We start from the raw sequence: 25,490 nt of genomic DNA on the forward strand, positions 1-25,490 counted from the left end.
TCAGAATATCATTACCCCCATGCCTTCACCCAGAAGTTGCTCCTATGGGACAACTCTTCTGCTTGTGATCCATCAAAGATCCAGTCTGACTTCCTGAAATACCACCTCCTTGATCTGTGAGAGATCAGAGATTCTCATTGTCCTCTGGAGAGCCATTCTGAGCCCTTTCTGCCCATTTCACAATGAAGTGCAACAGTGGACAGAAAGAGAAAGGAGTTGGTTCGCTGGTTGGATGGTTCATTTTAAGGATGTATTGCAGCATGGTGCTTAACATAGTGGGGGCTCTGGAGTCTGTCACCACTTGTTAGCGATTGGCTTTGGAAAGTTCCTGAACCTCCCAGTGCCTTAGTTTCCTGATTTGTTAAACCTGGATGACAATCGTGCCTACATCATGGAGATGCTGTGAAGACAAAATAACATAGCTCATGCAGTTCTTGGCTTGGGAAGGGGTCAACACATATCAACTCTTCTCCTTTTCTTTCCCCTCTTTCTCTTCCTCCTCTTCACTGAAAAGACACTTTTCCTGTTGAATTTTGTCACCTGCTCTCTAAATTACCAAACCATTCACAAAACTTGGGAGGAGAGTAAAACTGAAAGATCTGTTACTCTAACAAGATTTAGGATGTTTACTTTTGGTCAGGTCACTGGTTTTCACCATTATGTTCTCATTACTGTTCTGGGTGTGCTAGGTGTAAAAAATGGCCTCCGTTCTGTGCAGCAGCTTGTTTGAAAGACAAATGGACATATAAATGATTAATGAAAGTGCAGCTGCATATAAAATTAAGTTCTAAAGGAATGGTATAGATCATAAGCGATGTAGGGCTCTAATTTCATTTTGCTGACACTGGTGGTTGTCTTGATTGTTGAAAGGTAATATCATTTGAGGTGAAATTGTGAGAGTGAGTTCCTGTACAGCTACACAATGAAATGTCATGTTTATTATCTTAAACCGAAAATGCATTAAGTTACACCTGAAGAAAGCCTGGGCTTCCCCGGTGGCTCAGATGGTAAAGAATCCGCTTGCAATGTGGGAAACTTGGGTTCAATCCCTGGGTAGGGAAGATATCCTGGAGGAGGAAATAGTTACCCACTCCAGTATCCTTGCCTGGGAAATTCCATGGACAGGAGCACAGTGGGCAAAAGTCCATGGGATCACAATAAGTGGGACAGGACTCAGCGACTGAGCAACTAAGCACAAAGAAAGGTTAAAGACATTTAAGTATGACATTATCGTTGCCTCTTATTGTATCAGCCTATTAATACTTTCCACCACTAGATGTGTCAAGATGGCAGAAATACCAAGAACTGATCAATGCCTTGAATAAAACAACGGGGAAGGCTTACATTTTTCAGTTGCTCTCTCAATGAATGTCTCTCCTTGTTGTATTTTTGCTGTTTTTAACTAGGTGATGAGGCGCACCCACTAGCCTTTTTCATTGCAGGGAATCTCCTTTGGGGATTCAGGAGGGAAGTAAAATAGAAAAGACAACTGAGCCAAATCACGTGGGATCATAGTTTTCAGTGTATCGAAACTCTTTGGGTTAAAGAGTACGCCGCCCCATCATATTCTTTTACTTGCTAGAGAAACATGCTTTGTGTCTGGTGGGAGATACACACGGTAGGTCAAGTGTGGTTAACCGGTTATTGAGATCGTCTTACTGCACACAAAGCGAATCTTTACTGTTAAACCCTTTGGAATTACTGATGTGAATATGACCCTAGAAGAGTCCTATATTATTTCATTATCTTCTTGTATCCTTTCAGTAACCTAGTGCTCTAGGGGCTCCTTTCCTCGGCGAGATACATGAGTATGGCTGAAGACTCCTTGTTGGACTCTTAAATCTCTTATTAGCAAGAAGGGGACAAACAAAACAACCTAAAATGATATCTCTTAACTCACTAATGGTTTTTGAATAAGTCTTTTAGGAGTGTCCTAGCATTGTTCTAGGCTGGGTGGATAACAAGACGTGTGAGGAAACACGGTGACCTGTCCTCAAGTGTTCCTGGAATGCGTCTCTTTTATCCTCGACAACGTGACTCTGCCTGCAAACAACCCTTCGGACTGAAAAGACCAATCAAGGACGGTGATAATTTTTTTTCTCCGCTCCTTTAGCCACCACCCACTCCCGACAGGCTGACAACCTAGATCGCTCCCCTGGACTTGCCTGACTTTTCCATTTCATCCCACCCAGCAAACCCCCCCCTCGCGACGCGGATGGGACGCCGGAGGACCCAGCGAGCATGCGCGACCATCCCGAGCATGCTCAGTAGCGCGCGCGGCGCCCCGGAGCTTCGCCCCCAAGCTGCGGCCGACGCGGAGGTTTCCGCGGCTTCTGCGGCAGCGACGGAAAGTGAGGCGGCCCGGCCGGGCGATCGCGGCCGCAGAAACAGAGGCGGAAGAGTCGCTGAGGCGACGACGTCGTTGAAGGGGGTGGCCGAGGGGGCTGAGTGCCGAGGGGACTCACCCACTCGGAAGCCGGACCCCGAGCCGGGCAGGATGGATCACCACCAGGCGGGGACTGGCCGCTACCAGGTGGTGAGTTTCTGTCCCCAGCCCCGGCCTCCTGCGCCTCCCGGAACCCCGGGATTGTCCCCCCACCCCTCCGCCCCCCGTGGATTCCAGAGCCCCTTTCCACCGGTTATCCCCGGTGGGGCATGTTGGATGATTTGTTTTTGGCTCTTCTGGCAGGACCGTGCTTCCTTCACATCTCTTGTATTGGAGCCTGCCTGTGGATCCTTTGAGACCCTTCTTTCTAGACCCAGGTCGTCTTTTAGGTCCTTATCCTTCCGCTGTTAGACATCGCCCCCCCCCCCCCGCCTCCTTTTAGAACTTATATCTCTTTTATTTCTCACTTTCTCGATCATTTCGTCATGCCCTGACCCAGTTACTTCAGAGATTTTCCAGTGGATTGTGTACTGGAAATGAGTTAACACACCTGCTGGGAAGGTGATCTTCGTCATAGATGGAGTGGGTGGGAAGGAGGGAGAGGTAAGCACTAGGTGGGGGGGGATGTGGATTTGGCTTAAAAAAAAAAAGTGTGGGTTTAAAAATTGCGCAACTGTAGAGAAAGTCGTGGGGCTGATCTATCTATTTCTTAGTCCTAGTTAACCTTGTCATTTTGGCCTTTTCTGTTTTTATTAGAAAAACGACTTTTTTTTTCCTATTTTTTTTTTTAATTGGTGGGAGGGGAAACAGGAAGTTTTCCTAAAAATGCTCATCGTGTTTGAAAAATTAATTTTCTTTAAGTACAAGGTTTTCCAATTTAACCATATTAATCCTTTGTAAGTTGAAATGAGTGAAAAGTGCCCCTCTGTGTTTTCCCGTGTCCGTTTTTCTAGTATATATTTTTCTTCTGACACTAATTCCGATGGTGTCATTGGAGAGTCTTAGGTAAACCCTGTTTAAAAATGGACTCAGCTGTAGTTGACTATTTCCTTGCAGCTAGGTAGCATGTTATTCTGTAAACTTTGAGGTGGTAATTTAGTTAAGCCTATTTTCTGAGGGAAAGGAGAAAAACGTTAATTATGGAGCACCGATGGTACAATTGACAGTACTGTTTGTAAGATTTACAAATCTAGATATGTTAGTGCAGATTTCATATTTCAAATCTATTTACACAGGTGAGACTTATTGTGAACTAAGAATTTCTATTAATAAGTGTACTTTGACAAATATGAAGGGTCCTGAAAGTTAAAATCCCAATGTATGTAGTTTTGTGGTATATATATATGTATATTTTAAGATAAAAACTCATTATGCATCAGTTTCATCTGGTTTACATCCAGTAAAACCTCCAAATGTTGTATGTTCATTTGGAATTCTGTAAAATGGGGTGTGGGGGGTATACCACAATAAAGTTATTGATCTGAATTCTGTAAAAATTCATCAGTATTTTCAGAATGGTTTGGAAAATATTGCTGCCAGTATGGGAAGACATTTTTCAAGTTGTTAGTGTATACACTTTTGATGGTTTGTTTTCTTTTTTTAAGGCATATTCCTATTTTTGCAGATGTTAGTAAAAATAAAATATTGAATATTGTTACCAGTGGGTTTATTTCTTTTCTCTAATCACTTTTCTTTCATTTTCCTATTTGTTTCCCTTTAATAGTGTTAGCCGATTCAAATTCTTTCTCTTTGGGGTTTTGCTTATAAGAATCAACCATGTTCTCATATACAGATCCCTACTCAAAACATTATTAACTGACGTAACTATGCTTTAAAGTAATTTATTATAATGTCACATTTGCTTTCAGTAGCTATGGTTAATTGTTATTTTTAAGAATTCCTAAAACCAAAATGTTGGAAATTGCTCTGTGATCTTGAAGATACTTTTTCTCTACAACTCCTTTCAAAATAGTGGACAGTATGATATTTTATTGCCCTTTTTTTTCCCTAGGTGGATATGTGCCCCACATAGACTTTGAATGGGTGGAGGCAATCTTTCAGAGCAGAGGGCAAAAATCTGCCCTTCTAAAGATACTTCTTGATTCAAGTAGGTAGGATATCACCTTCCTTGTAAGGTGAAGTGTTTGAGAATCTTAGTACAATTAAGATTTTAATTCCAGTTCCTATGTAATTACATGGTAATTTCATCTGTCTAGAATAGCTCTTGGTTTTGTTGAGAATGGCCTGATCAATAACTTTATCTTGGTATATTCCCCACACCCCTGACCCCTCACCCCCCATTAGAGATGTGTCCTATGCAGACTTTGAATGGGTGGAGGTATTCCTTCAGAACAGAGGGCAAGGGGAAAAAAAAAAGGCAGCTGATTTGGTTGGCAGTAAGCTAGGGACCAGTCTACAGCTCTGGCTTGTGTAACTAACACAACTGTTGTGTGGCTGGCTTTTGTGAAAACTCTGGAATGATTAATAACAACGGAGCAATGAGCAGTTTCAGTTGTCAAATGTTTAGAGATGACTAAGTAGAAGACAGGAAAATATGCTTGGTGGCGAAATGGTATATACGATGTTAATTTTCCACTTATTCATAGAGTTAAAATTTAGTTTTCCGTATTGATAATTGGGGCTTCCCTGGTGGCTCAGATGGTAAAGAATCTGCCTGCTATTTGGGAGACTCAGGTTCCATCCTTGGGTCAGAAAGATCCCCTAGAAAAGGGGATGGCTACCCACTTCAGTATTCTTGCTTGGAGAATCCCATGAACAGATGAGTTAATGGTGATGCCTAGGACCATCAGAATGACTTACTGTTGTTAACGAATTCACAAGCTTTATGTGAAAACTACTTTTTCTGTGATCTCTGCTCCATCGTTAAGTGTCTAAATTTTGTTCAGTAAAACAGTGTTTACAATGTACAGAGCTAAACATATAAAAACCTTGCCTTGTTACCCTTCTAATTTCAGAAAAAGCCATGTAGTTCCATTGTGTTATGGGAAGCTGACTTTTGTTTGGTAGGAAATGGGCAGTGGTGCCAGACTGTGAAGTAGTTGACTTGGCTTGGAGCTGTTATGCCACATTCTGACTTTGATGTTCTCTATTTTAAAGGACTTGTGTACTTGAACCACCAAGCTGACTGCTAAGTTTTCAAAGGTATTCTGTGCACAAGTTAAATTGGCACTGTTGATTGCAGCAGTAGTTTTCCAAACTGGAGCGAGCATTCAGAATGAAGATAATAGATGGTTTTAGAAGAAATAGAATACATATTAGCATATGTGTGTGCTAAGTCGCTTCAGTTATGTCTGACTCTTTGTGACCCTATGGACTGTAGCCTGTGGGACTCCTCTGTCCATGGCATTCTCCAGGCAAGGGTTTTGGAGTAGGTTGCCATTGCCTTCTCCATGGGATCTTCCCTGACCCAGGGATCAAACCCCAGGCCTTTTAAATCTCCTGCATTGGCAGGCAGGTTCTTTACCATTAGCGCCACCTGGAAGAACATATATTTGTATATTAAAACTGTGAGAGCTTCTGCCCTGAAGACAATGGTTTGAATTTGTTTAACCTAGCTCTTCCTAAACCACAGATTTTTAGAGACAACTTTGATGAGAGACAACTTTGATTCTATTAACATTTCCAAAATGTTAGTTTTCTATAAGAATGGAGTATTCGTACTATGATATAGATGCTTTGCTCTAACATATGGTGAATTAGAGTTGCTCTTGATAAATCAGCTGGGAAGGAGGTTGACTATTAATGATTAAAGAAAACCCTCACATCTTTAATGTCATCTGAGCCTATAGTTAGGTTGTGTTGATTACAATTTGTGAGACCTTGGCTTAGTTATCTAACATCTTAAAGCCTCAGTTTCCTCATATTAGTACCTACCTCATTAGGATTATTATGAGAATTATATAATGTAATATATGTATAAAATATAGTGTAGAGATGGATATATAATAAATATTATGAATAATGCAAGGTAAATAAACTATAAAATGTTACATAAATTGTAGTTTTTGCTGGTGTCTGTGTTTTTGTCTCTTATTTAGCAACATGAAAATCAACTAGCTCTTTGTTGTCCATGTCAAGAACTCTGAAAAATCTTAAGATTTGATTTTGCCATATTTACAAGCTGACAATTAGTCTGTTAATGTTTCATGGTTGCTGGCAGACAAACAGGAGACTCCCAGGTCAGAAACAAGTGACATTACTAGTCACAGCACTGCACACTCATGAATGTCAGCCTGTTTGTGCTGTCTTTCCTTGTAACCAGGTCCCATGAGGATGATGGGTCTAGATGGATGCACATAGTAGATCACAGCTAAGGAGCTCAGGACCAAGGGGCCAGCACTTTTTTTTTTTAAGCAAGCTGCAGGCATTATAGCAAACAACAAACAAGCTAGTTTACGTCTCCCTGAGAGGCAGTTGTCAGCTGTGGTCACCTTGACCTTCTTTGTTGCCTGTGTGACTTATTAGAAGAATCCTCGCAGTATGGTGAAATGGACAAGCTTTGCAGACTGTCACACGCAGTAAAAATGTGCAAGGACAGTCAGACCCCCAGCTGGCTGCCTGAGCCAAGAGTACAGGTTCTGGGTGAGCTGTGGCTTTTAGGTGCAGCCATGTACTTTTGTTTCAGATTTAAAAGAAATATTTCAGTCTTTTACTTTATGTTTCAGTTTTTCCTTCCTCTCTTGTCCCAGCCAGATTACTTGTCACTTGTTTGTTTCCTTTGAACTTACTAATATCTTTTATCTGATCTACATTCTTCCCACACCTCTTTTACATCATCAGGGTCCATTGCTTAATCTAGGTACTTTTCGTTCTTTTCATGCTTAAGTTCTTTTATGTTGACATTGTGAACTTTTCCTTGAAACTCCTTCCTCATTCCTGAAATGAAGGAGCTCTCTCCTCCGCCTGCAGTGCAGGAGGCAGAGGAGATGTAGGTTTGATCCCTGGGTCAGGAATATCCCCTGGAGGAGGATATGGTAACCCACACCAGTGTTCTTGCCTGGAAAATCCCATGGACAGAAGAGCCTGGTGGGCCACAGTCCATGGGGTCGCAAAGAGTTGGACGTGATTGAGCAACTAAGCACTGACTGCCCTGATTTTTCTTCTCTCCATGAACTCACTTTGTACTTACTCTTCAAATGTTGATATCTTCTATGGCATGGACTGTTGTAATAGCCTGCTTAGAACTTTCTTCCTTCATCTAATCATCCTTCGGTATATGCTTGCACTGCATGAATTGTAGAATATAAATTTGATTTTCATTTCCTTGCTTAAAAATCTTCAGTGGCCTCATTGAATCTCCCCCACCGCCCAGTTTAATATGAAAACTTTCAGGGACTTCCCTGGTGGTCCATTGGTTAGGACTCTGTGATTCCACTTCTCGGGGCATGGGTTTGATGTCTGGTCAGTGAACTAAGATCCCACAGACCACACAATGCAGCCAAAAACAAAACAAAAACTTTCAAATATATTCAAAAGTTGAAAGAATTGTACAGCTAACTTCCATATACCATATACCAGTTGTTGGGCCTACATTTCTCAGTTCAATTCAGTCGCTCAGTCGTGTCCGACTCTTTGTGACACCATGATGTGCAGCCTGCCAGGCCTCCCTGTCCATCACCAACTCCCAGAGTCCACACAAACCCATGTCCATTGAGTCGGTGATGCCATCCAACCATCTCATCCTCTGTCATCCCCTTCTCCTGCACTCAATCTTTCCCAGCATCAGGGTATTTTCAAATGAGTCAGCTCTTTGCATCAGGTGGCCAAAGTATTTTAGTTTCAGCTTCAACATCAGTCCTTCCAATGAATATTCAGGACTGATTTCCTTTAGGATGGACTGGTTGGATCTCCTTGCAGTCCAAGGGACTCTCAAGAGTCTTCTCCAACACCACAGTTCAAAAGCATCAATTCTTCGGCCCTCAGCCTTCTTTATAGTCCAGCTCTCACATCCATACATGACCACTGGGAAAACCGTAGCCTTGACTAGACGGACCTTTGTTGGCAAAGTAATGCCTCTGCTTTTTTAATATGCTGTCTAGGTTGGTCATAGCTTTCCTTCCAAGGAGTAAGCGTCTTTTAATTTCATGGCTGCAGTCACCATCTGCAGTGATTTTGAAGCCAAGAAAAATAAAGTCAGCCACCGTTTCTACTGTTTCCTCATCTATTTGCCATGAAGTGATGGCAAATTCAGTTTTCTAAATGTTGAGCTTTAAGCCCACTTTTTCACTCTCCTCTTTCACTTTCATCAAGAGGCTCTTTAGTTCTTCTTCACTTTCTGCCATAAGGGTGGTGCCATCTGCATATCTGAGGTTATTGATATTTTTCCCGGCAATCTTGATTCCAGCTTGTGCTTCTTCCAGTCCAGCATTTCTCATGATGTACTCTGCATATAAGTTAAATAAGCAGGGTGACAATATACAGCCTTGACATACTCCTTTTCCTATTTGGAGCCAGTCTTGTTCCATGTCCAGTTCTAACTGTTGCTTCCTGACCTGTATACAGGTTTCTCAAAAGGCAAGTCAGGTGGTCTTTTATTCCCATCTCTTTCAGAATTTTCCACAGTTTATTGTGATCCATACAGTCAAAGGCTTTGGCATAGTCAATAAAGCAGAAATAGATATTTTCTGGAATTCTCTTGCTTTTTTGAGATCCAGCGGATGTTGGCAATTTAGTATTTGTGTTACTGTATCCATCTTATTTTTTGAGCTTTCAGAATAAGTTGCAGATATCGGTGTACCTCACTGAAAACCACATGCTTATCATTAGCCTACAGTTAACTGTTGCTTTTTGGTTTTTGTATAAAATTGACATATAGCGAAATGCACAGATCTTCCGTGGCCTATTAGATGAGTTTTGACAAGTACATACATATTTGTGTAACCCAAACCACTTTTAATATATAGAGCAGGGACCAGCAAACTACATTCTAACCCTTGTTTTGTAAATAAAGTGTTATGGTGGTGCAGCTGTGTCATTCATTTACAGTGGCAGAATTGGCTTTTGAGGTAGAGCCCAGAAAGCCTGACATAATTGCCTTTCTGCCCTCTATGGCAAAAGTTTACTGACCATTGGGACAGAACATTGCTGTCATCATAGAAAAGTTCACTTGTGACTCTTCCCTGTTGATTCATACCCACCAGGTGATTGTTATGCTCTTTTGTTTTTCACTTCAAATTAGATTTCCCTAATTCTAGAATCACACAGCATATGGTCTACCAAGCTTCTTTCACTCTGCATGCTGTTCAGGAGCTTGATCCATGTTACTGTGTGTATTGGTGCATCCCTTTGTATTGTTGATGGTGTTTCATTGTATGGACATGTATGACTGTTTGTTTCTCCATTGCTCTGTTGATCGACATTTGGGTTGTTTCCAGTTTTTGGCTATTACAGTTAAAGCGGTTAGGAATCTTCTAATGCGATCTTTCTGTGGTTATATGTTTTCATTTCTCTTCGGTGAAATTACTGGGTAATAGGTAGATGTATGCTTAATTTTATGAGACATCACCAGACTTTTTTCCAAGTCTGTGTTCCATTTCCACGTGTACCATTTTACACTTAGACCACCAATGTATAGAAGCTTTGGCTGTTTCACCACCTTGCCAAAATTTTGATGTTTTCAGACTTTATACTTTTAGCCATTTTAGTAGGCTTACTGGATTTTGAAGTATAAATTTGTGTTCTTTTTTTAATAAGTCTTTTTAAAAAATTGCTTACTTTTGGTTGTGCAGGGTCTTTGTTAATATGTGGACTTTTCTCTAGTTGTGGTGCTCCAGCTTCTCACTGCAGTGGCTTCTCTCCTTGGGAGAACGGACTGTAGGCACGTGAGCTTCAGTAGTTGTAGCACACGGGCTCAGTTACTCGGTGGCACGTGGGATCTTCCCAGACCAGGAATCGAATCCGTATCCCCTGCATTGGCAGGCAGACTCGTTACCACTGAACGACCAGGGAAGCCCCTAAATTTAGGTTTTTAACGTGCAGATTCCTTGACTAGACCTTGCCATACCTATACAGTGCTGCATCTTAGCAATCTCCCCCTCCCGCTTAATTTTTATGCAATAACCACTGAAGTCCGGCAGGACATACTTCTTATTAGCTTCGACCCTAATATCTTCTCTCATGCTTCCCTGACTTCACATGTGTTTGTTTCTCATCTAAAGTTCTGTGCCAAAACCCTGTGGTTTCTTTTGCTCTATAAAATTCTGTTCCTAAATGTAAAAACTCCTATGAAATTATAATTGGAAGAGGAGGCAGGGTGAGTTTCATGGATATGTCATCTCTCCATCACGGCAGAAGGAAAGTTGAGAATCACAGTGTCAGAGAACTTGTTATTCTGAATCGTGTTTTTGTGCTTCTTTGTGTACCTTCTAAGGTGCTTCGGGGTTCTGGGAATGTCTGATTTTTATTGCCTCTTTAATATAGATTTTAAACTTAAAAAAAAAAACTGTGAGGAAATGCACACTCAGGTGTGTTTAAAACCAGGTTTAATTTGTGTTGCCAGGGTAGTTTGTTTTTGGACAGACCCCACATTAAAGTTTCTCTGGCTGTTTCTGTGCATGTAGCAATAGTGGCTAAGAGTGTGTCATTAGTTTGCTTGAGTACAACTCATTTAAAAAAATTATACAAACAAGTGAGCAACCTTAGAACGCCTGAACAATGCTGAATCAGATGCTAGCCATCACTTACGCATATTTGAGCATTCCATGAGCTAATAATGGTGTAGTGTTTGTGCAGTCACAAGTAATTGCATTGGGATTATGTCCTAAAAATAACATTATAGATAGCATATGTGCATGTTGTATGTTTTGAGCACCTCTTGTCAGATTAATACTTAAAGCATGGGAGCAGTTTTTAGATATCATTATTGATTAACTATGAAACCAAGGTCCTATAACTCATTTATTCAATATTAATTTTAAAGTATCTCTATCTGCCAAATTCTGTTTTAGGTACTGGTGAACAAGACAGTTCTTGTCTCATGGCTCATACTTTGTTGGAGGAAAGGCAGGTAAATAAGTAAGCATAATTTCAGATAGTAATAGGTGGTTTAAAGAAAGTGAAGCAGGATGCTGGAATAAATAATACATTTTATCAATAATGAAGTAGCAATAATATTTTAGAACAATAATATTTTTTTGTGTTATATCAAGAATATGCTGAGAACTCCGCTGTGTGCTTTTACACTTAAGAGCATGTTTATTCTTTAGAATAGTTCTGTGAAATAGATAACGTCATGATCCTCATTTTGCAGATGGAGAAAATTGAGACATAAAGAGGTTAAATAATAGGCATGTGTATGAATCCAGGTGTGATGGATCTGGTATTCAAATCTTGATGCTTTAGTTTTATATTGTTTCATAACAAACTACTCAAAACAAGCATTTTATTATGTTTCAATTTGGCTGTGATCAGTAGAGCGGTTCTTCTGCTCCATGGGCTGTTAACTGGGGCTCCAGCCATTTGGGGACCTGATTGGATTGGAATATTCAAGATGACTCTTACTCCCTTCACTAGCCGTTGATGGTGCCTAATGACTGGAAGCTCAGCTTTGACCGTTGATCATTTCAGTTCTCCTCTGTGTGTGTCCTCTTCATGCTCCCTCCCAGTGTGACTGTGGCCTTTCACATCACAGAAGGGAAAACGAAGCTGCCATTCCTCTTAAGGCTTGGACTTAGAACTCCAGAATGTCATTTGTGCTGCATTCTGTTGGTTAAGAGACTTCCCTGGTGGCTCAGACGGTAAAGTGTCTGCATACAATTCAGGAGACCCGGGTTCAGTCCCTGGGTCAGGAAGATCTCCTGGAGAAGGAAATGGCAACCCACTCCAGTACCCTTGCCTGGAAAATCTGATGGACGGAGAAGCCTGGTAGGCTACAATCCATGGGGTTGCAAAGAGTCGGACACGACTGAGCGACTTTACTTTCACTTTCTATCTATTGGTTAAAGCAGCCATAAATCCAGCCCAGATTCCTGTGGGAGCGTCTGTTGCACTTCACGGACTTGGGCTTCCGTAGTTGTGGCACACGGGCTCCCAATGCAGCTGAATAAAGAATGAAAGAAAGGAGGTTTTTTTCTTCTTAAAGAATTTAAAGGTGACCATGGAGCATTAAGCCCCAAGCATGAGGCTCTCCACTGGCTGGGTCCATGTGACTGCCCTGGTCACGTGCTCCTAAAGACACCCCTGAAAGGCATTTTACTGTGAGGATAGTAGTGGTGGTGGTCTGGTCTAGTGGTCAGCACACGTTCTGTAAAGGACCAGATAGTAAGTATTTTAGGCTTTCCAGGTCATGTGGTTTCTGTCACAGTTGGGTACCAGATTGGCTGTTTCAGTGCAAAGTATCCAGCTTAATATATAAGCAAGTTAACATGGCTATGTTCTAAGAAAACTTTATTTACAAAAACAGATGGTAGGCTGAATTTGGCTTGCTAGCTGTAATTTGCCCACCCTCGATGTAGGTGAAAGAGGAATGTACCTCGTAAAGGCCTTAAGTTTGGGCATGTTGCAGGATGCTTCTGACAGATTATTATTTCATTCAGTCTTGAACTAAACCCTTAGGAACTGTGGTAAAGTTGTTTTGCATCACTTACTTCTTGTAACTGGTAATCAGGCAAGCACCTGGTCTATCACTAGAATTGGTGTGGAGACCCCAATTACAATATAACATTTCCTGTGAAAAAAGCAGAGACTAAGTTTCTCATGTCTCATAGAATCTTCATTCTGTTAGAATGGTCACATCATTGAGGCCATTTAAAACACAGGACCGCCTTCCCAGTACTCTCATTTTCTGTTTCATTTTTTTTCTGTGGTACTTGTCACCACCTGATATTTTCAAATATTTATTTGTTTAATTTCTGCCTCCCCCACCCCCACCGTGTATAAGCTTCACAAAGACAGATCTGTTTTGTTCATGGCCATGTCTGGCATCACTGACTCATGGCCATGAGTTTGAGTAAGCTCCGGGAGTTGGTGAAGAACAGGGAAACCTGGGGTGCTGCAGTCCGTGGGGTCGCAAAGAGTTGGACACGACTGAACGACTGAACTGACTGACTGATATCTGTCAGTATCTGGCATACGGTAGGCAGTTAGGAAGTATCTGATAAGAATGACTGAGTGATTGGTGTTAGCTCAAGACCAGTTCCATAGATTCAAAACCTTGTGTCTGTGTTTTTATTCTGATTCTCATTTTTATAAGAATTCTTTTGTTTTTTTCATGCTGCCGAGACTTGGACTCTCTCAGGTTGTGTGTGTGTGTTTTGCATGACCTTCTAGCTTAACATATGCTGCTTAGTGTTACGTGTCTCTTTTCCTCTCCCTTCCCCCACTCCTTCTCTACATGCACACGTGCACACACACGCGATTGGTTAACATATGCTGCGTAGTGTTAGGTGTTTCTTTTCCTCTCCCTTCCCCCACTCCTTCTCTGCATGCACGCGTGCACACACACTCGATTGGCCCCCTAGGGTTGTTCAGTAAGGAACTCATGGAGCCGTGCGCAGTGGCTCTGCTTAGTACCTTCACTGACTGTGGAATAGTGGGTACTGCTTTTATTTTCCTTATCTGTCTTATATTGACTACTTACAGAGTATTTTCTTTTTATTCTTTCTTTAATGTCACATCTACATGCTAAAACACTGATTGTATGTGTATTAATAATATATTGTTTTAAAAGTTTATATATATTCTACATGCGGAGGCCTGACTTAAGCTTAAATAACTATGGAATACATTCTGCTGACCTTATTAAATGTAAATTTACTCAAAAGAGCATTGTAGTTAGGGCCAGCCTATCTATCATGTGATTATAAATCATCGTCTGTGTTTTCGTGTTACGGTTTCTTCCAAAAGTTTGGTCACTTAGCTGGAATTAAGGTGTGGGTAAGATTCTTGTTAAAGACATGCCAAGTGCAAGTTGGGAAATGCTGCAGTAGTCTGAGGTTTACTATCAGATTTATTTCAGGGTTTTGACTTGCCTGCTTTTAAGATTTGAACATCAGTACTTTAATATTTTAAAAGTTTAGGAATGTGCTGTGGTTTAGGTTCTCTGTGGTGTTTCTCCAGAATTACCCATTACATTATGTAAAGAAATTGGGCTGTTTGGCAGAGGCTTTGAGAATAAGGAAATAAACTGGATAGTTTTACTTCTTTATGAATTTTGAGGCTCTTGGGACTTGTGGCCTGTTGGATGCTAGACTGAAGAAACCCAGTAGTTTCAAAGCACATTTGTTCTCATTTGGGTAGAGTGTTCACTTATGTCGGGGTGACTTTTTGTGTGATTTCCCCAAAAGGGGAAGGATGAGCACTTGAAATAATACTCGACCCTTTAAAATTTTTGTTTGTAACCTTAGAGAACAGTATGAGTCCCTGTTAACTTCTGTCTGCTTTATTTGTTCCTGCACTGCACACGTGCGTGTTTTGAACGCTAATGTTTTTGTTTTCTTACCTTGCACCTTGCCGGCCACCACTCCACACCATGCTCCCCTTGCCTTCTGGCTTTGGAACATATTATTGCCCTTTTCTCTTTTCATTCTTCTTCTTCCAGGATGAATTTCTATTCTTTATCCAAATCTGTTTAGATGTTCTTTTCTCCAGAAAACCTTCCCTCTTCCTCTGCCTCCCCAGCTCCATTTCCTCCCTTTCCTACCAGATTCACTGTATGCTTTTAACACTGTGCTCTTATCACAGTCTTTGCTCCATGGTATGCATTTTGTAAACTCAATGCGAATTAGGGCTTAGGTCTGTCTTATTTATAATAGTATATAGTGTAGTTCTGGGCCCATTATATAGTGCATTGTAAATGCTTATTGAAATAAACATGCTATTTCTGAATGAATTCAAGTATATCCATGAGATTACTGGTATATTTATAAAGTGAATAGATTTCCAGAGTTCTTTTATGTAAAAGTGACATTATATTGCCCAGCCCATACAGTGATATTTTGGATGTCCATAATTAGAGTATATACTTTGTTTTTAGAATAGTGCAGAGAAATCTGTTTAGATGAATTCTGGTAGTTTTACATAATTCCTCATCTGACTGGTGACTTGCATTTGCAAATAATTAACCATGGTTAGATTCTTTGGTTTACTTATGGACAGAAGGAAAATGTTTCCAGATATTGTGAAAGCAGGGATTATTTTCTTCAACCACCTCATTTTACAGAAGACTGCCCGAGGGAGGATCTGTTTAGGGGTTTTCAGCAAAGCTTGGAGGACAGATTTTATTCTCTTACGTATAAACATTATCAGCTGAGTTAAAAGCTGGGAAACGGAACTTTCATTATGGTTGCTTTCCTTTTATTGATGGCCATACCAGACATGGCGATACTGCTGGGCTTGACTGGTATAGGAAGAACCTGGTAGTCACTGGCCAGCCGATTGTCGATATCCCAAAACTGTGTAATCTTTCAGTGGGCTGGATTCAGCTTGTGAGTGAGTTTTCTTTGACCAGCATATGTTTTTTAAAATCAAAACAATGCAAGCATACAGTTTCAAAAGCTAGAGTAGAAAAAGACAATGAGGAACATCAGTCCTCCTTTCCCAGGCCTGGTCCTCCAAGCTTCTCCTCAAAAGAACACAGTCTTTAACTGTTTTAGCTGCTTTGGTTATTTAACTTTGTATTTTTAATGCAATGATATTAAGCTACTACTTGATTTGTTTGTTCTGCTTCGGTTTCTTCCATGACCTACTTTTTCTTCCCAGATCATCTCTGTAGTCTCACCTCATAGGTTCACATCTTGGCTTCTCCCTTAAAGCACTGTACCCTTGAGCTGATTACATAACTTCTCTGTGCCGCTTCCTCACCAGTAAAGTAAGGATATAGTGTAGCTACTTCCCTTACTAATAGTAGATAGAATTATTGGGAAGAGCAAATGTGTGAAAGGCTCCTAACATTTGGTTAAGTCGATAATTAGTATTTACATTTTATGACTATGAAAGCATTGTTCACTAGTGAGTCAAAGTGGTGTGCTGTGTATAATTTTTAAAATTTTTCATAGGGTTGCCTAGTTTTTATGTCTTCATTGTTTATTTATTTTTATTGAGATGTAGTTAATTTACAGTACTGTGGTAGTTTTAAGTATACAGCAAGGTTATTTGGTTGTGTATATAGCTGCATTCAGGATATTGAGTATAGTTCCTTGTGCTATGCAACAGGTCCTTGCTGTTTACCTATTTTATGCATAGTAGTGTGTATGTGTTAATCCCAAGCTCCTCTCATTTATCCCTTACCCCCACCCCTTTGTGTATCTGTGGTTAATTCTTTACAGATCTTCTGTCATTTTTCAGAATTTGCTTTTCAGCTGTGTTTTTGGCTTGATCACATGGATTGGATAGGTATTAGTTCCTTTATTTTGTTCTTTGAAGACTTTCTTCCTAGAGCCCTCCATCCTCCAGTTTCTAACTATTAATATTTGTTCTTTTAGGCCTGGCACACAGCTGTCATACCAAGACTCTTCCTCACTTTGCTGTGTTGGATCGTCTATATCTTGAATTCCATTTGATTTCCATTTATTTGGGATTTTCATATAGTCTTTATAAGATTTTCTAATTTTTTGTGTGTGTGTGTGGTAATAGACCACATTCACTGTGGTCTGATTCCTTTTAAATTTATTGAGACTTGTTTTATGGCCCAGTATATTACCTTGGTGATATATTATGTGCACTTGAAAAGAATGTATATTCTTCAGTTGTTGGATATAGTGTTGTATAAATGTCAGATCTCAGCTTGTGGGATCTCAGCCCCCTAACCAGGATTTGAACCCAGGCCATGGCAGTGAAAGTGTGTGTTCCTAGCCACTAGGCCACCAGGGAACTCCCTATAGATACATATTTTGGGAACAGAAAATTCCTGACTGAGTTTGTTTTCTTTCAGCCCTTTAAGATTTTGTTCAATTTTCTTGCGATGATCGTGGTTTCTGATGACAAACCTGTAGTTATTTGAATCCTTGTTTCTCTGTATGTAATATATTGTTTTTCAGGCTGCTCCATTAATTTCTATCTTTGATTTTTTATTTATTTTTTTCGATTTTGGCTGCACCTTGCAGCATGTAGGGTATTAGTTCCCTGACCAGGGATGGAACTCTTGCCCCACTGCATTGGAAGTGGAGAGTCTTAACCACTGAACTGCCAGGAAAGTCCCTGTCTTTGATTTTTAGAAGTTCTATTATGATCTGTCTAGGTGTAATTTTCTTTGAATTTGTTCTGCTTTAGTCTCACTGAAGTTTAATTTGTTAATTTACTCCTTTCATTACTTTGATGAGTTATGGACATTATTTCTTCAGTTTCTTTTTCCTGTTTTTCTGTGAGTTTGAAGTTATTTGGTTTCTACACCTTTTAAAGGTTTAGAGTTCTTGTGACTCTGTTAGCATATTTATTTTTTCTATTCTTTTTCTTTTCTGTTCTTTAGAATGGATGAATTGTCTAAGTCAATTTAAATTCACTCTTTCTTTGTGCTGTGGATCCCATCCAGTGAATTTTTTGTTTCATGTATTTAATTTTTCCAGTCTAAAGTTTTTATTTGGTTCAATTTTTTGTTTTCTATTTATCTTCTGAGTTCAGTTCAGTTCAGTTCAGTCGCTCAGTCGTGTCTGACTCTTTGCGACCCCATGAATCGCAGCACGCCAGGCCTCCCTGTCCATCACCAACTTCCGGAGTCCACACAAACCCATGTGCACTGAGTTGGTGATGCCATCCAACCATCTCATCCTCTGTCGTCCCCTTCTCCTTCTGCCCTCAATCTTTCCCGGCATCAGGGTCTTTTCTAGTGAGTCAGCTCTTCGCATCATGTGGCCAAAGTAGTGGAGTTTCAGCTTCAACATCAGTTCTTCCAATGAACACCCAGGACTGATCTCCTTTAGGATGGACTGGTTGGATCTCCTCACAGTCCAAGGGAGTTCTCAAGAGTCTTCTCTAACACCACAGTTCAAAAGCATCAATTCTTCGGCGCTCAGCCTTCTTTATAGTCCAACTCTCACATCCATACATGACCACTGGAAAAACTGTAGCCTTGACTAGACAGACCTTTGTTGGCAAAGTAATGTCTCTGCTTTTCAATATGCTATCTAGGTTGGTCATAACTTTCCTTCCAAGGAGTAAGCGTCTTTTAATTTCATGGCTGCAGTCACCATCTGCAGTGATTTTGGAGCCCAGAAAAATAAAGTCAGCCACTGTTTCCACTGTTTGCCCATCTATTTCCCATGAAGTGATGGGACCAGATGCCATGATCTTCGTTTTCTGAATGTTGAGCTTTAAGCCAACTTTTTCACTCTCCTCTTTCACTTTCATCAGGAGGCTCTTTAGTTGTTCTTCACTTTCTGCCATAAAGGTGGTGTCATCTGCATATCTGAGGTTATTGTTATTTCTCTCGGCAGTCTTGATTCCAGCTTGTGCTTCCTCCAGCCCAGAATTTCTCATGATGTACTCTGCATATAGATTAAATAAGCAGGGTGACAATATACAGCCTTGACGTACTCCTTTTCCTATTTGGAACCAGTCTGTTGTTCCATGTCCAGTTCTAACTGTTGCTTCCTGACCTGCATACACATTTCTCAAGAGGCAGATCAGGTGGTCTTTTATTCCCATCTCTTTCAGAATTTTCCACAGTTTATTGTGATCCACACAGTCAAAGGCTTTGGCATAGTCAATAAAGCAGAAATAGAACCTTCTGAGATTCCCTGTCATTTTATTGGTTTCAAGGTGATATTGCTTTATTTCCCAAAACATAATTGTAATACCAGCTTTAAAATCTTTGTATGTGGTGCTAGTGGTAAAGAACCTACCTGCCAACATAGGTTAGACGTAAGAGATGCAGCTTTCATCCCTGGGTCAAGAAGATCCCCTGGAGGGGAGGGCATGGTAATCCAGTTCAGTATTCTCACCTGGAGAATCCCCATGGACAGAGGAGCCTGGTGGGCTGCAGTCCATAGGGTTGCATGGAGTCGGACACAACTGAAGTGACTTAGTGCACATGCACATAGTAACTATAATCTGAATCATCCTGGGATTGGCATCTCTTGATTGTCTTTTCCCTGGAGAGTGATTTATATTCCTTAATATTTTTTATTTCTAGTAACTTTGGATTTTATCCTGGATCTTCTGAGTGTTTTGCTATGATCCTCTGGAAAACGTACGTATTTTGTTTTAGAAGCAGTCAGTCCAGCTTCAGATTTTAAGTACTGTCTCTCATTCTGTGTGTAGTGGTTCAGATCTAAGCTTAATTCCTTAGGCCCTCATTCATCTATTTTAGTTCAGTCCTGCACATGCATGGTTCGAAGAGTGGTGATTTCCCCTCACTTCCTGGCCTGCCTGGGCTCCGTTTGTTCCTCACTTCCTCTGGATGGAAATAGCAAGGGTTCTATTGGGGGTTTAGTAGCCCCAGCCAAGGTGCCTCGCCACAACTGTGGTTCTGCCTCACAGCAAGGCTACAAAATGAACAGAAAGGAAACACTCTCCTTTGTGCAGGTTGCTTCTCCAAGGTTTAATTTCCCTCCAAATCCCTATTTTCCTTAGATTTCAGAATGTTCAGATAGTTCTTTTTTATACTTCAAGTTTGTAGTGCCTGTCCATGGGAGGGCTGTCCCGGAGGAGGCCTGCCATGCTGGAACTTGAGCCAACTATAGATTTGTGAGGTTTTTGTTTTTCTACTCCCTGCGTTAACTTTTCTTCCTATTATTTTTGTTTGTTTTTCTTTCATGTGAGAGGTTTTCTTTAAATTTGGGTGTTCTTTCTTTGCTTATTTATATTCTATAAGCTGTGTTTGTGTTTCTTGACTTGTTCAACCAGGATTGTGTCATTTCTTAGTGAGCCAGCCTTTTCATTGGGGGGTCTCCCAAGTGTCAGGGTCTGCCATTTATTTAGGAAGCTATGGCAGTAGTTTAGGTAGGCAATCCTGGTAGCTTGGATTAGGTAATTAGATAATTAGTAGCATTAAAGAGAAGTAGATGGGTGGATTCAAAGATGTGTATGGTGTGGTGGTGGTGGAGTGTGTGTGTGTGTGTGTGTGTGTACTTGAATTAGAATCAGAAGTACTCATGAGGGTAATGCTGTGGCAGAGTAGATTACTACCTGTGAGTTTTTATTTGAGGCATTTTGAAATAGAAAATCTGAATTTAGAGACAGTAAAACCTGAGTCTGAATCTTGTCTTTGCCCCAACGAGGCGTGTCAGTTCAGTTGTTTAAAGTTTGTTCCAGTATACTCATCTCAGAGGGTTATTGTAGGAAGTAGGGTAGATGCTATAAGTAAAGTGCCTTTGTTTTGTTACGTTTTTTAAAAAGTAACATTTATTGGACCTTTACTATGTCAGGCTTTATTTTAAGTGTTTATAGGTGTTAACTTTTGTAATCCTATATGAAAGCTCTGTAAGAGAAATAGACTCCCATTTTGTAGATGATAAAAATGCCCAAGTAGGTCACAGAGTTGGTAAGTGTCGGAGCCTAGGTTTGAGTCTTAAAAAGTTGATTCCGAAGCCTTTGTACTTAACCAGTATGTTTCATATCCTTAGCCCAGTGTAGGTGGTTGAGGACAGTCTTAGAACTGTCTGTCCCAATTCGCTTTTTGGTACATGATGTTGTCCTACACAGTAATTTTTGTTGACTTATTAATTGAAAGCAAAATTACTGTAGTGTCTAGTGAAATATTTTAGGCCCATCTTTATCAATGTTTTACTTATGCTAACTCAGGTTTCTCTTTAAACCAAAATCTGGTCTTTCAAAAGGTAAAGTTAAAATTTTAGTTTACCAGAGGTTTTCCCCTCCAAAATAAATGGTGAGTTTTTTGTTTGTGTGCTGAGATGGCTTTGCTGACAGAATTTGTGTGCCATAAAGAATCACCTATCCAATTCCTCTTGGGATAGGATTTTCTCTCTGGTTTTTTCAGTGGCACAGTTTATAACGTATTTTGGTCTTGTACATCTTTGCAGTAATGAATTCATGTGTGTGTACATTTTTACTAGAAAATGTCAGTGTTGTGGAAAATCTTGTTGAAATAGTTTCTTCTCTTTTTTTAATTGATAAATACCTTAGAACTGTAGCATTATAATAATCATTGTAATATGAGAATAAGTATCATTTACACAAATAAGGAATTATATAAGGTGAATCAGTTCAGGAGCACATAATTACCAACTTTTTGAGAGAGAGAGTATGTGTGTGTATGTGTTTGGCTTTTGATAGCATGAAGTTATTCAGATCACATATTCATATTTATCAGCCAGCTTTTGAGGCTTTGCTTTGGCAGGTAGCGCTTTAATGGATGAGTCCTTTTAGCTGTCTCTGGCAGTGGCATCTTGGCATTTGCTCTGCTTCCTGGATGACTCACCACCAGCAGCATGTCTAGGTAATTGATATTACTGTATTTAGTTTTGGCTGAGAGTTCTGCTATTAGTTTCTCTGTTTCAGTTGAGGAAAGAATGAAACTTGCTCTGAAGAAGGCTGGTATTTCAGGCCCGGTCCTTGCTGATCTTGGCTCCCTAATTTACCTGTGGTAGAATATGCAAACTTTTTATTTTAATGCCCTGTGTGGCTGCTCTGGTCATGTTGAATTATGCTCTTGTGTCAGAACTCCTAGTTGTTAGAAGTTCTAGGGACTGATGGGTTGGGATTTGCACATATTTCCTACATCCAGTTTAGTATCTCAGACATACTGTAGTAGGCATTTAGTAACTATTGGTTGAGTGACTAATAACTGAATGAAAATGAATGAATCACAGAAAGAAGGCAAGTCTAAAAAACCCAGTCAGGATTATACAGGAGGTCGTAAATCTATATCTTAAATTTAGATTTTTTTTCCCATCAGACTATCTTCCTCAGTGTGTAATAGGCAGTATCCACGGCTCTGGATTCAATTTTTGCTAAGACTCTTTAAAGTTGGCAGAAGAAAATAAGGACCCTTAGAAAAGAAGCAGTGAATAGTCAAAGATAGGAGGAAAACCAGAGGAAATACTTCTCTAGAAGCCAGTTCAGTTCAGTTCAGTTCAGTCGCTCAGTCATGTCTGACTCTTTGTGACCCCATGAATCTCAGCACACCAGGCCTCCATGTCCATCACCAACTCCTGGAGTTCACTGAGACTCACGTCCATCGAGTCAGTGATGCCATCCAGCCATCTCATCCTCTGTTGTCCCCTTCTCCTCCTGCCCCCAATCCCTCCCAGCATCAGAGTCTTTTCCAATGAGTCAACTCTTCGCATGAGGTGGCCAAAGTACTGGAGTTTCAGCTTTAGCATCATTCCTTCCAAAGAAATCCCAGGGCTGATCTCCTAAGCCAAAGACGAACCAATTAGAACTACACTCAACTGTGTTGAATGCACATAGTACCCCCTCCATGTTCTTTGGTTCTGAAATCCTCAGATACGGAGGCTGGACTCTTATTGTGCCATTTTATATAGGATTTGAGTATCTGCACCATGGGAGTGAGGATCCTGGAATACCAGGTTATCCAGGGACAGTTGTATTCAAGATTTTTGATAGAATGAGTGGGTTTTTGGACCTAACAATTAGGAAGAAGGTCATTGTTCTTAGCAAGAACTATTTGAGCAAAAGCCAGATGCTAATGGATTCAGGAGGAAATGAGAATTAGAAGTGCACCAAATTTTGTTTTTCTTATAGGATGTTTGTCACTAAAGGAAAAGAAGTATAAGATGGAAGTAGCTCAAAAAGCATGAGATAGAAATTTAAATTTTAGCTGGGAACAGGTTTTTTTCCTAAGTATGGTGTGAATAGAATATACATGTGGGCAGAGAGAAAGAAGTTACTGGAGAAAAGGAAGAAGAGACATAATGTAAAAAAAAACAAACCAATCCTTTGGGAGACAGGATCTTTTCTCTGTGGTAATCTCACATTTAGGAGTAAAGAATATAAACGGAAGCCATGTGCTAAATTTAGAGCTACATGGGAGAGAAATTGAAGGAGTTTTTGCTTGAAATCCTGTTTTCCTTTGTGAAGTAGGAAGCAAAAATTTTGACCAAGAGTTCCATGGTTGGAAGTGGGGGCTAGAAGAGTGGTGAGCTGAAACACCTGCCATGGTGATGACTAGTTCTGACGGCCTTGCTGGAATTGGAAACTAAATTTTTACGGTACCCATCTATACAGTTATGGGATTTGCTTCCCTCCTACCTGAAGATAGTAGACAGACTCACCTCAAATTGAGTCTCAGTGGGGTAGATGTGGCAGAGGATAGGGGAGCTAGGAAATAGAGGGTGAGTGTCATTCGAGTTTTTCACTTTATAGTCCAGGCTGCCACACGTAGGATAGAGAGTGAAACCAGGTGACAGTGAGTGGAGGGCCCAAGGAAGAAACTTAGTGGAAGTAAGGGAGTGAAAAAGGTAAAGGTCAGGAGGTTGTGACCAGTAATTAAGATGTAGAAATCTAGTATTTTCTAGTAGAAGCATTTTAGATGATCATTAGGTCAGGGAAGTAGAGAACTGATGGAGTTACTAGACCACGCAACTTTGAATATTATTACTTCCTGTTTCATAGCTCAAGTGTTAAGTTGGTTTAGCTGATGGCTCAGACAGGAAAGAATCTGTCTGCAATGCAGGAGACCTGGATTCAACCCCTGGGTCATGAAGATCCCCTAGAGAAGGGAATGACAACCCTCTCCAGTATTCTTGCCTGGAGAATTCCACGGACAGAGGATTTTGGTGGGCTACAGTCCATGGGGTCGCAAAGAGTTGAACGTGACTGAGTGACGAACTTAAACGTGCATACATCTTATGTTGTAGTAGGAATTAAGGTAGAGGAGACGGTATTGGAGGTGTAGGGGGCTGGCTTGTAAGTTTAACTCCCTGTGGAATTTTATATAAGAACAGGATTAGAGAAGTGTGGAGGACTGTGTGGAATTGTGAACTTCAGGAAAGATGCTTGATCTTGTATTGGCTATATCCAAGAACATTTTCTTTGTCTTCTTGTTTCCAGATAAGGGGGAGTGGGGTGAGGATTAACATTCTTGCTTGAGAGGCTTTGGAGAGATGTAATGCCATTCAGGGAAAATAGGGTTTTGATGAAATGTGGAGAAATCATTTTGAAAAGTGACCATATGATCATTTTTCATATGGGTTTCTAGTGATAGAGTGGAAATTAGAAGCTGGGATTGTAGAGTTTTAAATTAATCTGTTTATGGAATGTATTTTTTCTGTTTTCTTGTCCTATTGCATTTTGACTTTTAACTTTATTTTAAAATAATTTTAGACTTATAAGTATGGGAAATTAGTACAAAGGATTCCTGTATACCATTCATATAATTTCCTCAAATGTTGATATTACATATGCCTTGTGATATTTTGTTTGTATATATGTGTATATATACACACATGCTATATTTTTCTGAAACACTTGGAAGTAAATGCCAGATATGTTATCTGTTTACGTCTAAATATTTCAGTGTATGTTTTCTTAAAAAAAAAAAAAAAAGACATTCTTTTACAAGCCAATGTGCAGTTATCAAAGTCAGTGACATGAATGTGGTACTGTAATCTATAAATATATTTTACCAGCTTCCCTATTAATGTCTTTTATTGTGGAAAAAAACCCAGCAACTTATTTTTAGATTGGGATCTTAGTCCCTGATCAGCTGTTGTTCTTAGTTATTGTGTCTTTTGGTCTCCCTTAATCTGGAACAGTTCTTTAATCTTCTTTGTTACGGATTAGATTAATGTTTTGGAAAGATTCATATGAAGTATTTTATAGTCTACCCTACAAAGGACCTTTAATTATACTTTGATGCATTGATTTTTAGAACTCCCTGGTTGTTATTATTGAAAGATTTACAGTGATGGTTGTCAAACGGTGATTTCTGAATTCTGTTGTTTCTTCTGCATTTATTCTGTAGAATTCTGTTAGGAAGAACATTTGTAGCCTCCAGTTTACTTATTCATCTCAGTTAGTACAAATTCATGGATTTTAACTTGGTTAATTATACTCACGCTACCATCGTTGTGAGACTCAGATGATCTCAGAGTTGACCATCTGTTCCTATGTCCTTGTGACAAGTCCCCATCCTTTTTGCGCTTTCCTGCCATCCAGCGGTTAGATGATGTGAACATACCTGATTTCTGCAGTTCGGTTTGGACGGGGGAAGCACCGTCTGCACTTCATA

The 25,490-nt window shown here is 40.2% G+C and overlaps 1 protein-coding gene across 2 annotated transcripts in view; it reads left to right on the forward strand.

Annotated features, from left to right (window-relative positions):
• Nucleotides 1-286: 286 nt before the first annotated feature.
• The window catches only part of NDFIP2 (Nedd4 family interacting protein 2), a 71,578-nt gene continuing 46,374 nt past the window's right edge, over nucleotides 287-25,490 (forward strand). The window contains exon 1 of one of the 2 annotated variants that reach the window (XM_086330150.1): nucleotides 287-2,536. In XM_086330150.1, the coding sequence (XP_086186276.1) occupies nucleotides 2,216-2,536 (321 nt within the window). In that variant the 5' untranslated portion in view covers nucleotides 287-2,215. Of the gene's footprint in view, nucleotides 2,537-19,468; nucleotides 19,527-25,490 lie in introns of those variants that run through there. The other variant, XM_086330151.1, reaches the window with a different exon arrangement.

Source organism: Bos grunniens, chromosome 12 (genome assembly GCF_055505025.1).
Source record: "Bos grunniens cultivar Pamir isolate PY7600 chromosome 12, Bosgru_T2T1.0, whole genome shotgun sequence".
Classification (NCBI taxonomy): Eukaryota; Metazoa; Chordata; class Mammalia; order Artiodactyla; family Bovidae; genus Bos; species Bos grunniens.